The sequence below is a fragment of the Salarias fasciatus genome, chromosome 5 (genome assembly GCF_902148845.1).
Source record: "Salarias fasciatus chromosome 5, fSalaFa1.1, whole genome shotgun sequence".
Taxonomy (NCBI): Eukaryota; Metazoa; Chordata; class Actinopteri; order Blenniiformes; family Blenniidae; genus Salarias; species Salarias fasciatus.
The window spans coordinates 7,601,922-7,615,138 of record NC_043749.1 but is presented as its reverse complement, the minus strand read 5'-3'; the positions used below and the strand labels follow the sequence as shown (position 1 = coordinate 7,615,138).

General features: G+C 41.2%; 2 protein-coding genes across 2 annotated transcripts in view; both read left to right on the top strand.

The window, feature by feature from the left end:
• Window positions 1–2,835: 2,835 nt before the first annotated feature.
• Window positions 2,836–13,217, top strand: part of LOC115388385 (synaptoporin-like) — a 17,796-nt gene continuing 7,414 nt past the window's right edge. The window contains exons 1-2 of the mRNA XM_030091508.1: window positions 2,836–2,922; window positions 3,058–3,123. Coding sequence (XP_029947368.1) covers window positions 2,905–2,922; window positions 3,058–3,123 — 84 coding nt within the window. The 5' untranslated portion in view covers window positions 2,836–2,904. The remainder of the gene's footprint in view (window positions 2,923–3,057; window positions 3,124–13,217) is intronic.
• arl8bb (ADP-ribosylation factor-like 8Bb) overlaps window positions 11,236–13,217 on the top strand; it is a 20,228-nt gene continuing 18,246 nt past the window's right edge. Inside the window, exon 1 of the mRNA XM_030091509.1 lies at window positions 11,236–11,242. The gene's annotated coding sequence lies outside the window, so the exon portion shown is untranslated. The remainder of the gene's footprint in view (window positions 11,243–13,217) is intronic.

Genomic DNA, 13,217 nt, shown 5'->3' with positions numbered 1-13,217 from the left:
CTACTGTACCCAGGTGTGTTTTCTCTCTAGGTCTGCAGTACACTGCGAGTTCCCTGAGACATTTGGACACCTGTCAGTGTGTGTGACATGTTGTTCTCCGTTTTGCCCCCTCGAGCAATGAATGCACATACAGTACAGCTCAGGACATAGAAGAAGGGCGAGCTGGCTGTGCAGGTAATTATCCAGCGGTTTGTCAGCATAAATGCCACCAACTCTTTTCCAGATATTCCTCCAGCGCACTGAGCTGACAGGAAGAGACAGACGACAAACAACTCTCTCTGTTGACTGTTTATTGGTCTTTTGCTTGTACAAGGTTTATTCCTGTTCAGAAGTTCACAGAGGTGGAAAAACCACTGAACATTTCATCTTTATTTAAAAAATGTTTGTCTTTTAAGCCAATCTTCAATCATTTTTTCACCATGCTTTAATTCAGATTCTTCCATTGTTTTTTTACCCTGACACTCTCCTCTTTCTTCAAAATGATCAGAATTCTCATGACATAATTCCGTGTTCTGAATTATGTCATATGATTTAGATCCTCATGCTCCTCACGACTACCGCTAAACAATGTGGCACAGTTACAAACGCCCCCACCATCGAACCCTGGCGTTGTAGCCCACATACTGTACAGTAGGCTAACATTCCCATCAGATCAAATGTCAAACGCTCGCAAAAGCCATGGACAAGCCACAGCTTATTACTTGAAACAGATCATAACTAATGGATGGAGAACACATGCGGGACCTCATTCTTCTTCTTCAGGTTCTTTTGATTTCCTCTTGTGCAAATGTGAACCAATCGATCCAACAATTCCCTAATCACATGGACAGAGCCCTTCAGGCAGATTGTGTGTGAGGGAGAGGGAGAGCGAGGGTGGAGGGGGGTAAATTGAAAGAGGAAGGAGCGATGGGGGAGATGTTGTAAAATTAGCCACGCTGTCAGAGCAGTTTGCACTTGGCTTTAAAGGAATTGTCATCAGTGCAGCAGACCAGGGAAGCCCCCCCCCCCCCCCCCCCCCCCTCGCTCTCTCTATCATTCTGCCTGCAGTGAGACTCAGGCTTTCTCCTTTCATTTTCCCTCACTTTGCCTTGGCAAACTCATTAGATGTCAAATGGCCCCAGATCCTTTAGATCTGGATAAATAAAGACGTTCAGACAACCAAAGGCTCATCACCCATCACCCAAAGTTACCTGTGTGTTTGTGTGTGTGTGCATGTGAGTGTGAGTGTTTTTGAGTTGATTCATATGTGAAAGAGAGCATGCATGAGCGAAGCCCTGCTTTCTTCCTGGATGTTATATATTGCATAATATTGCAAACAGTGAGTCATGTGTGACTTGGTTTTATGAAACTGTAACTTCTAAGTGATTGCTCCAAAGTTTGGGAGTATGGCCTAATCACTCGGTCATCACAGAGTGGGTCTGTACACAGCATCTCTCTTTTGGTTGCATGTATTTAGATTTTCATGTGATATGATTTAAGGTTTGATTATGATCGGTTTGTCTGTAGCAGTGATTCAGTCAGAGAGGATAATTAGCCTGAAGCCATAAAGATACTCAGTATAACATCATGATCTGGAGTAAGATATTGCTACAATAACCATGTGTATTGGTTGAAAGCAATAAAAAAATAACCTTTATTTATTTTATGACTGTTTTTTTTCCTCTGACAACATAAATCCACAATATCACTAAGTGACTGCTGCTGAACAACACTACTTTTCATGTGTATTTTGTTCCATTTCATTTTTATTTATTCATACATTACCATAGTTTTAAACTTCTTTTTTTTTGGCACTATTTGTATTTATTTGTGCATCTCTATTCAGAAAAACATACCAGTGCCATTACAAGCAACCCAGAGATAGTTGTTAATTAACTCTTGTATTGTTTTCCCATTTGTTGCACCTTTTATCCTCCCAGGACAAATGGAGTCTGAGGTTTTGACTGATTCAAAGCATGAGACATAAATCGTACACATATATTTTACACTTTCCTTGTAACATATGGTATAGTAGGCCTGATTCATATCAAAACATTCATTTTTATTCAGAATACTGTGATCACAGAGCAAATCAGTTAAACACATAAATCACCAGATATTGTCAAAATGAATTTGATTTGCAAAGAGTATAGTATTAAGCTACACATTGATTTTTTTTTAGGCGATTACATGAAATTAAACTAAATGACACATGAACACTTGGAATTGGAATTTGTGTCTAAAGTCAACAGTTTGAAGACTGACACATACTTTTAAGTTTCTCAGTGCTGTTATCCTCCTAATATAAGCACTCATAAAAGAAGTCTCTGACCTAATTAGATTAGAAACGTTCAAAATATTAGTGTGATTTTAGAAAATTATATTCAGTATAATACACGTGTTTCAACCTACCACCGTGACAAAAGCATTTTAAAATACAGATGATTTTATATCAGTTCATACAAACAAGGGGAAAACACATTTTGTTGATTTACAATGACAGCAAACAAAGTCAAAAGGTAATTAGTTCAGACGAAAAGACCAAATGTGCGTAAAACGCAACACAACAATGAACCCCTCAATATCAAAGGAAGCGCGTAAAATCAATGAAATAACGAACGAGTGCCATCCAATGGCAAAAAAACTAGACGCCACTCCTTTTTCCGAAGGCCAATCCGGGGCTGTCTCCATGGGAAAATACTGTAAATCAAGAGAGAAAAAAAAAGAGGGGGAAAAAAAAGGAAAAGAAAAGCGAGAAGCACCAGAACTGCTCGGGTTTTTCCGGACGGAGTCGGGATGACAGCTCGGAGCGTCTGACTGTAAACGCGCCACAGATATCAATCTGGTCCCGGTTTGCGGTTTGGGGGTTTCAGGTTGTTCACATTCAAACAACAAGGAATAAAAAGAAAGTAACTCGCAGCAGAAATGGACACCGCAAACCAGGTGAGAGGAATATCGACTAAAACCTTTGTTTTTTTCCCTCTGCTCCCTATAAGGTGGTTAATTACCGCTCATTTGACTATCTTGCCTTTAATTGGTGGTAGTAATAAGATGTTTTCTTTCTCCATCTTCTTGCAGCTTGCATCCGGAGGGACGTTTCAGGTGCTTAAATTACCACTGGGATTTATCCGTGTTTTGGAATGGGTGAGTTCGAACTTATTATTTTGCATACGTAACTTAATCATGCAATGCACCATGGATTATATAATGTAGGGTGTCTGCTGTGTGGCGATATCAAAGCCTGTGTTTTCCTTTTCTGAGTAAACAATAAAGTATTGATCCGATTCTTACAGCTCTCTGGTGAAGCTTAAACTTTATCTCCCACTGCGTTTTTCCTCTTCAATATTTTTGGTAATTTGGTGGGATTTTTTGGTTGTGCTACTTCACACCTTTACCCGCAAATGTCTCAGCCATGATTATTCTCACCGTGACTAAACGTTAAGTTTATTTAAGGATTTATAGTGCCTGTGAGAACTACGTGCCAAGGAAAACCGCGATGTCCCTGTTCTGTTCACTTGTGCGTAATTTGGATGCGCTGTGCCAACCCAGGCGCGCTTTGCGCCACTCCACATAGAACTGGCCCAATTTAACCCAAGTGAAATGATATAACAGGAATCCACAACAGGAACGGGGTGGTCCTAGTCTGACTGACTCAAAGCTTTACTACCTCTGCCTGTCTGTGTGCTGGTTGGTTGTAGACTCTTGTGTTTGTTGTACAGTGCAAAGGAGCCTGGAGCCAAAAAAAGATAAGTGCATTTCTTTGATGTGAGTTAGAGAAAATTACTGTAGCCATGAGGGTATTCAGCTTTTGCTAAGATACTGTGTGTGTGTGTGTGTGTGTGTGGTGTGTGTGTGTGTGTGTGTGTGTGTGTGTGTGTGTGTGTGCGCGCGCGCATGTGTGTATTCCCAATTTTGCAAATACCATCAAATTTGCAGAGGTTCCATTTGCAGCTAATTTCACCCCATAAAATAACGTTTCTCACTGAATGAACCTATCTGAGACTCACAATGCATTTTAACGGAGACGACACAGATGTTTATCTGTGAGGTGAGTGAAGTGTGTCCCTTTCGGCACTGTGGATGTTGAGGAGATTCACTGTGATATTTGTGGACAGAGCCAAAGAACATGCAGATGATCCAAAGCACCATCTGTATGATGAAGATAACACTCTGCTGTAGCTTCCTGTGACTGACCGCTTATTGCCCATGGTGTGTGTGTGTGTGTGTGTGTGTGTGTGTGTGTGTGCGCGCGCGGGTGTTCATATCAGCATTACTGCATAGTGAATACCAACTTGTAACATACGGTGATATAGCTATGTATTCATACAAGATTGTATACAGCACAGTAATTACACACACACACACACACACACACACACACACACACGCACACACACTCATACACCTCTACATTATTATAAAAGTGACCTTCTCTTGCCTGCACTCCCACCCTCACCTTAGCAGATGGAAACTTTCCCATTGTCTCTGCTTGCCAGTGGCTTCATAGCAATTCAAATTATGACCCAGCAATTCAGATTTATTCCACATCGCCGACAGTGGTGCACTTGAAGCAAGGCCGTTCCTTTATAATCCAGCAGAGGAAAGGGATCTGCACTCCACGGATCCTCACTGTACTTTTTAGCCCCTGCCTGGAGTTTACATGATGTAACTGTACTATTGGTCTTCATTTATATTCATCATTGAACCCAGAGTGGCACAAGTTGTGAGATGGATACGTTCCAACAATAAAACAAACAAACAAACAAACAAACAAATGCATGAATATGTGATAACTGCCAGTAAAAGCATCAGTCTGTTGGTGATAGTGCATATTATTTTTCTATATATGACCAAAAGCAATTTCCCTTTTTGTCATGGTGAATATATTTGGGCATGCATGACATTTACAGCAGTAACTGCACAGAGATACATGCTCACGAAGCCTTTCCATGAAACTATCTGAAATACAAAAAACATAATCATACAAAAAGTAAAGAAGTTTGTGTTTGGTAGTTAGTTATTATTGGAGCAATGCCTCTTACCAACCAACGTTATGCTATTGGAAAGCCTTTTATGTCTCCTGAGTGTGACCAGGCTGGTGTGGAGGAGGTGCCAGGCCACTGTGCCTGTGGTAGTTCTTCTGCACACTACTGAGGCTTCTGTTTATGAATTAATTCTCATGTTACCATTTTTTTCTTCTTTCGTCAGTCTTCAGTCATTCAGTCCACAGGTTAACATGGACTTTGACATGTTTGTGGAGGAAATAAATGAACATCAGGGAGCGTCTCAGCACAAGCAAGTCTGAATTTTGCAAAAAAAAACCCATAAAGAAATAAAAACTTGATCTGAAAAGAAAGTCATTGAAGAATTTTGAATTTATGAAAACAATGCTAGCCACACTACTTTTGTCTTTAAATTAGTGAGAAAACAACGAGTTCCCTCCTTGGAGTGTAACCCTAAATGTGTGTCAGCTTTGTTTGTTTACGTGTCCATGGGCACTGAAAGCTATTGTTTAGGCAGCCATTGACATTTATTTTGCTAATGATGAGGCCTTGACTGTATGGCTGATTGGTCATGTCGACAAATAGAGTTGTTTAAAGGTTATGCTTAGCTTAGTTAAGATGTTGGAGAAGACTAGTAGGTTTCCTGCATCGTCAGTCAGCGCTGCATTTGCACGATGAGGAGTCGCATCCTTAATCAGTCATGTCTGCAGGAAATGTGTGTGTGTGTGTGTGTGTGTGTGTGTGTGGTGCATGCAGGCTCATGGCCTGTTTGGCACACTGTCAGTGGCTGGCATATTCCGCTCCAAACAGCTGTAAGGTCCCTCCTCTCCACCATGGACCAACTCATGCAGAAGCTGTCCTTTGAGATGTGCCCAAACTCTTCACTGTTTATGTCTTCAGTGTGTGTGTGTGTGTGTGTGTGTGTGTGTGTGTGTGTGTGTGTGTGTGTGTGTGTGAAATGGAAATACAGGAAACGAGAGCAAAATTGTACAGTTGCTTGAGCACATGATGCAAATGATAAACATGCATTTTGTTCTGCACTGGAGCATCATCAGGGCCGCTGTACCATCTCCCATAGAGGAGTTTTACAAGTAGCACTGTACCGACTCATGGGATTCCTGTACTGGAGGAGAGCTCCGACTGATGAGTCAAAGAGACCCATCATGAGTCTAGTTCATGACTAAGAAGCCTTCTCTCATCTAAAACCCATTACTGACCCACTACCCTATGATGTCCGTGCCAGTACACAACTGTACACCAGCTCAGTTTCCCTCAGGATGCTCACAACTAAATATGTGTGCATTTTTTTTTTGTTCTATCTAATTGTTCAGTGAGCAACCTACTGAGAAATGTATCTGAAGGATAAAGTAAGGCTATTTAAGTAGCAAAGATTCTGCCTGCTTCTTTCCCACGTTTTTGTACTTTTAGTTGATTTCATTAAAGCTAGTTAATTATCCATAGAATTCCTGAAAATGCTTACAAAACTGCCTTAAAAGCACTTTGTATCAACATATTTCACTGCACTGAAACATCACATGAGCCATGCATGCCACATACTGAAAACATTGTCTCTTTGTCTGTCAGCGTTGTGACATTTTGTCAGTGTTTGCGTTGTTGCTCTGTACAATTTTAATGAAATGCTCTTTGTTTTTTATTAGTACATCAGCCTGAAAATGTTTCCAGACCATTCATAGTTGTAGTTGTTTTTAATTTCAATATTGGTAACTTTTTTTTAAAGAAAATATAGTCCTGCTCTACTCCACAGTGATTATAATCATGTGTCTGAAAATAAGATAACTAGATATACAGACTAAAAATGTGTTGTGAATCACATGATTCCTGTAATCCATTGTGAGTACTGCTCTTTGACCTTATATGCTGCTGTTTACAGGATTTTTTTTTCAAGCTCCTGTGTCGGCCAACTGTCGGTGTGTTCTGACTCAGTACACCTTATGTTTGGCTCGTCTGATTTTTTTTTTTTTTTTTAGGCCTATAAGCAAAGAATAGTTGTCTGATATTACTCCCATATCTGCACCAGTTTTCTCATATGCACAAGTAACCTATCTGGAAAATGAGAACGTAAATCTATCTAGAAGTATGAGCCAGACTTCAGACAGGAGCACATGACTGTATTAGTCGTTTTTAACTGGAATTATTATGCAGTCCAGGTAACAGTGGCTCCATGAGGACAGTAATCAGGTCTGGTTGTTTGTTCTCTACAGTCTGTAGACGTTGGATGACTGTAAGGTAAAAGAAGGTAAAAGAAGAATGAAGCTTCACTGCTTTACACAGTGTTTCTGTGGTCCAGGCTTAGACTGAACATGGCTTTTTTTTTCTTTTTCTTTTTTTTTTTTTGCATTTGAAGAGTCACACTGCTTGTTTTCCAGTCAGGTTTATTGCAGATACAGTTAGGTTTATCCTTTCATCCATTTCACCCATCCGTCCATCCATCCATCCATCCATCTCCGTGTGCACTGTGGGTGTGAGCAGCTGTGGGGTTAAGGCCTGTCTTAACAGAGACAGGGTGTCAGGCAGGTTACACAGCAACAGGTCAACAGTTCATTGTAGAACAACCATAGCCAGAAGGATCATTGCCCAACAGACAATTTCACAGCTAAGAACCACAGTGAAAATGTCCCAACTTATCTTTAAAATGTGGACAGAGTATATTCAGTAAACCTAGAGGCAAATGGAGAACATATCCCACACAGAAAGGTTTAAAAATCCTCCAAGTTTAGTTTGAGAGCCTTGTTACTGTGAGGCGATACAATTCAACACTGCATTGCTGTCTGAACATTTTCATTGATAGGCTGAAGACAAAGGTGTGTTTTGATATGCAAATGGTAAAATGGCTTTCTCCCACACAGTACATTTTCCACTGATCACATTCAGTCGTGCATACAGATACACCAAGGCCATTAGAAACAATCTGTGGTTCACTGTCTTCCTCAGGGAGATGGCAATAAACAAAGTGGGTGAGAAGGGATCAGACTCACCGTGTCGAGACTGGAAGACAACCTGCTCTAACAAATGAGCCACAGCCGCACCCGATCACAATCTATCAGTGAAGTTTCTAAAAGTTTAATATCACTACATGACTGGAAGGCTTCTAAAATGTAATTAAAACAAAAAAACAAACAAACAAAAAAAACATTCTTATCATGAAGTGGTATTTCAGTAAGCATGGCAGTGGTTGCAGATTTTAGTAGCTGATGATCTCCTGGATGTGACCTGACCTTTCTGGACAAATCAGTCCAGAGCTGGACCTGTGCCTCCATCTGAACCCTGAGAGTGGTCTGCTATCTATGACTCAGATGAGAAAAGGTTAACCTGTCTTTTCTTGTAGAGACGTCTGTGAAATAGAACAACCAGCGCAGATACATCTGTAGGAAAGAGCAGAACAGTTTGTTCTTTTACCTAAATTCCCAAATTATTATAATGACTAACAAAAAGCACACACACTCAGAAAATATTAGACCAGGAAACATGAGAAAGAAAAGCTTTCTAAGTGATTTTCTTCACTTGTTGATTTGAAACCCAGTTGAAAAGAGGTTTACCTCATCTGCCACCTGTCTGCCTTGACTGCCATTTGCAGTGTCTCCAAAAAAATTTGGTTTGGCATTCAGATTTGATGGATCTACTTTTTTTTTTCACTTGCTTATAATTTAGCAAAATTCCAAAACTGTTTCTAATATTTTCAGCAAATGTTTCAAGTTTTGGAGTCACCATGAATGCAATTTCATGGTATCAAATAGTGCTGCACGATTTGGGGTAAAGGTGCGATTGGCGATTAGGTGGACAATATTGCGATTGTGCTTGCGATTTAATAAAAAAAGTTGGTTCATCATGAGTCTACAGACTTGCTTGGTTATCACGGAGAATAAATCAAGGAAAAAGCAGAGATGGATTACTGAGGAATTTAATCGTGTAATAATTCTCAAAATATCCAAACTTACTGTATACAAACAACAGTGTTCAGCACAACAGTACTGTTTTGTTTTTATTCAAAATAGCATAATTATGCATTGTACAAACTAAAAAGTCGCATCTCTGTAAACTGAAAACAGTGTGAAGTATCTTCTGTGTGATACATACACTGGAATGATAACGCTATGAACAAAATCTTATATCACGGTATCAGAAATTTCATATCACGGTAACGGAATATATCATGGTATGTATTTTTCCTCTGAAATTCGCGAGCGCACCCTGTGCTTACCTGACCAATGAAACGTAGCGAACAAACCCCGCACGACGTCTGGACACGCTGTGAAAATAAGCAAATGCACCCAAACAATTGCGCTCCAGCTGTCCTGTTAGCGAGTGCAGACAACTTACAGCAGACATCTGCTCGCTCTCTGGGTTAGGGTTTTTTTGTTTACACTTTTTTTAATAATTGCACAATCGCACCCCTTTTGCAATTACGTAATTGCACGTGCTGACATTGCGATTGCGATCGCGATTGCGATAATCGTGCAGCGCTAGTATCAAACAGTAGCTACATTTGATGCTTAACTGTCTTTGATGCTATCATAAATACAATATAGTGTTAGGAATTGTCTAAAGCCCCTTTCCCACTGGCCAAAAAACCCGTTTAAACCCGTTTTAATAATCGGCTCCTCATGGCAGTGTGAAAGGGTTTAATTGGCATTTAGACCCGGGTCTTTCAACCCTGCAATTTGGGTTTTTGCTGTGTCACTGCTACTGGCTTTTAACGGGAGGGATACATCCGGGAACTTACGTGATGACGTCGACGCAGTGTGGCTACGTTAGCACGCTAGTTGTTGTTTCTGGACAAAGCGTGAGATTTCTTTCGATAACATGACCCAGCATGGGCAAGATAGCGAGACCAGAGAGCTGCTCCTGATCCGTGGGGAAGAGGAGATTCGTCTACAGGTAATGGGAAATGTGTTTTGCTGCATTGTTTACTTTCGTTGCGCTCCATCGTGTTGATGATGTCATCAACGTGGGACACCATCAGCGCGGGAAAACGCAGCGACGCGGCTCGCCATCAGGCGGCTAGACCCGGGTCTGCAGGCAGTGGGAAAGGGGACTAACCCATGGCGCTCTGAGCCTCTTTGCTGGGACACTGAATCCTAAACTTCTCACCGTGCTGTGCAAGCACTTTGCTTGGTAGCTGGTGCCATTGTTGCAACAATGAACAACTTCAGAATGCTGTAATTGTGTCTGTAGTCAGAGACGATTACTGTAAATTCTAGAAACAGAAGTTGGACAGTCGCATCGAAATATTGCAAGATTTTAATTCATTGACGTATTCATACAAATGAAGTAATTAAATCATATCCACTGCATTTATAAACATTTTAGATGTAACTAGGAAACTTTTTAATGAAAACTGCTTTGTTTCATACCTTAATTCTACACTCTGGTCCTGAAAATTGATTTAGTCCAATATGTGAGCGCAAAGGCGGTGATATAGATTTATCCCATGTTCTTCTTGTAAGGACATCTTCCTTTCCCTGTCCTGTTAAAATCTACTTCACGAAATACAAATGCACACATGCACATTGGGTTTTGTGATACATTAAGACTGGAGGCCCCTGTTCAGCTTCATATGAGGAGTGACAGTCCCTGCAGGAAGCAGGGTCCTGGTTCCAGCTCGGCCACCTGGCAAAGTAACAGAGGAAACCCCGTCAGGCCAGGGAGAGCTCCAAGAAGGGACACAGTTACAGGAATAAATGGAAAATTTTTCTTGTGGTCAGTCAAGCTTACTGAGGGATAAGAACAGAGAGATAGAGGGAGAGATGAATCTGGGCTGTGCTTGGCACAAAGTGCTCCCTGTGCTGGGGTGGATTAGCCACCACTAAATGAGCTGCTGATTTTGTTCTGTCGCGCCGGTACGGAGGCAATGATCACACGGCTTTCTGCTGAAGGCTTGTATTCTTTGCCTCTTTGTGTAACTTGGTCTATTTCAGTGAAAGGAGTGGGATTTCCGACTAACGTAGCAGCAGCTGAGCTCAGTATCACCCAAGTGTAGCCACATCTGTGTGTGCAGGCATGAAAGCCGTGAGGATTTGGTACTCAGTTGTGAAATTAAAGATGTGATAGAGGATAGTAAATCCTATGTTGATTCTATTGTCGTTTGGTCTTAGGGGTGTTCGCCTGATTCATAATTCGGTTCAGCTTAGTTTTTTTTTTTTTTTTGACACATGGCTTGCTTCCAATCTCAGGTTTCATGAAATGAAGGACGTAGGGAATGTGGTGTGTTTTCCTGCATGTTATATTTATTTCACATTCAGGTTTTAGCAAGAATATGTAATAAAAAGAAATCGGTTGAGCTTGAACCTATTAAATGACATATTTTTAGAACTGACTGTGAAATAAAATGAAGTGCTAGAGGTATGATGGCAGATGATATCAAGCCAAGTGTAGCTCACGATTCAAACCAGCAAAGTTCACTTCTCTAACCTCCAAGTCACCACACACTAATGTTTGGCAGGACAGAAAGGCATCTTGAGATGTATTCTTTTAACCTTTATATGTTTTTTTTTTAAACAATATAAAAACAACCGCAACAGCATTTTGCTCTTTTTAGCAATTAAATATATTTAGAAAAAAAACATACTTTAATTTGAATAATATCAATCAGCAATGTTCACTTGAAATCTGCGTGTGTTTGTTCGCCTCGCTGTGTCTCCATTTGTAATCCATGTTTGTCATTTTGTTTTGTACTTAACTAGCTGGCGTAAAATTGCTCGTGTTTGCACACAGGCGGGCTGCAGCAGTGATAGCAAGTGAGACTCTTTGTGTGTGTGTGTGTTTGTGTTTGTATGTGCGCATGCATGCGTGTGTGTGTGTGTGAGAGAGAACTCTGGTTAATGCTTCTGCCTGAATGGAGAGAGTGAGATATTTTTTGCTGCACGTTCACATACTTACACATTGCTTGCTCACGCTGTGGCCCTTAAACGCTCTGATACACGTGCACTAAATCAGTAAATCAGAGCCACACGTGCAACCAAGCACGCACAAAGATATTGGATGTATTTTATGGATCTACTAGCTAAAAAAAAAAACCAAACATAACATATTCCGTTAAATATTTTTACTTTCTGTCCCCTCCATTTGTTTTCTTTTCATGCCACACTTTCTATATGATTGGCTTGTGCAGTTTTCCAAGGCGCCTGCCTCTAAATTACAGCTGGGGATAAGCGGTTTGAATGAAATATGCCTCCCCTGCTCAATCCCTGTCCCACTCACTGTTTCATCTTTTCCCTCTTCTCCAGATTCATAAAGAATGTCCTAGATTCCCCCCCATTTCCAGTGAGGCAGGGAGAGGTTTGAACATCTGAGGCATTTTCCTTCTCCTGAGGCGGCCACTTGACATCGCTGTGGTTCCTATTTACTTGAACAGAGCAGGTGGACGGTGTTTGTATGAGTGTGGAGCATCAGCGATCGGGTTTTTTGAAAATGTCAAGTGCACCTCATCAGCGAATGCATCTCAGCGCTCACTTGCCGGTCCTTACCTTCCCACCCGTCACCGCCTCCTGATCCGCTGCGATTAAGGCCTTGTGTTTCAGCAGCTTGCCACTCCACCTACTTCATTCATTTTACCTACATATTTAAAATTTTCCATTTTTTTTAAAACATTTTTCAAGTTTTTGTGGTTTCTCTTTGCTTTTTTGTTGCATCATTTTTGTTTTTCTGTGCCTTGAACATCAGGTCTGATTGCTGATGGTAAATCTGGGAGTTAATGAACCAGACTGATAATCCTAAGCCAACATCTCCTTCTTGAGAGCGCTCACTTGCAAGTTTTTCCGAGCCTCCGGATCTCGTCACTTCTATTCATTTCTCTCTGTAGATAATATCACAAGTTTCTTTATTCGTCTTTGATTGAAGTCCACTGGTTTGGAAATCAATTTATGATCGTCACGTAAGTGCTGTGCTTTTCACGGCCATGTAGGTCAGTGGAGAAAAAGGCAAACAGGGAGATGTTTCAGAGCTTTGTTTACACTGTCGACGGGTTTCATTCCTGTGCTGTGGCTTTTCTCTCTTCTCTCAGTCCCTTTTTTCCTCCCCCCTCCTCCCTCCTCTCTCTCTCTCTCTCTCTCTCTCTCTCTCTCTCTCTCTCTCTCTCTCTCTCTCTCTCTCTCTCTCCCTCTCTCTCTCTCTTCCTCCCTCTTTCTATCTCTTGTTCCCTGAGGAGCCCAGCTGGGAGAGGCAGATAAACACACGGGGGCGCGGAGCTTAGCATCCACCCTCCTTCCACAATGCCAC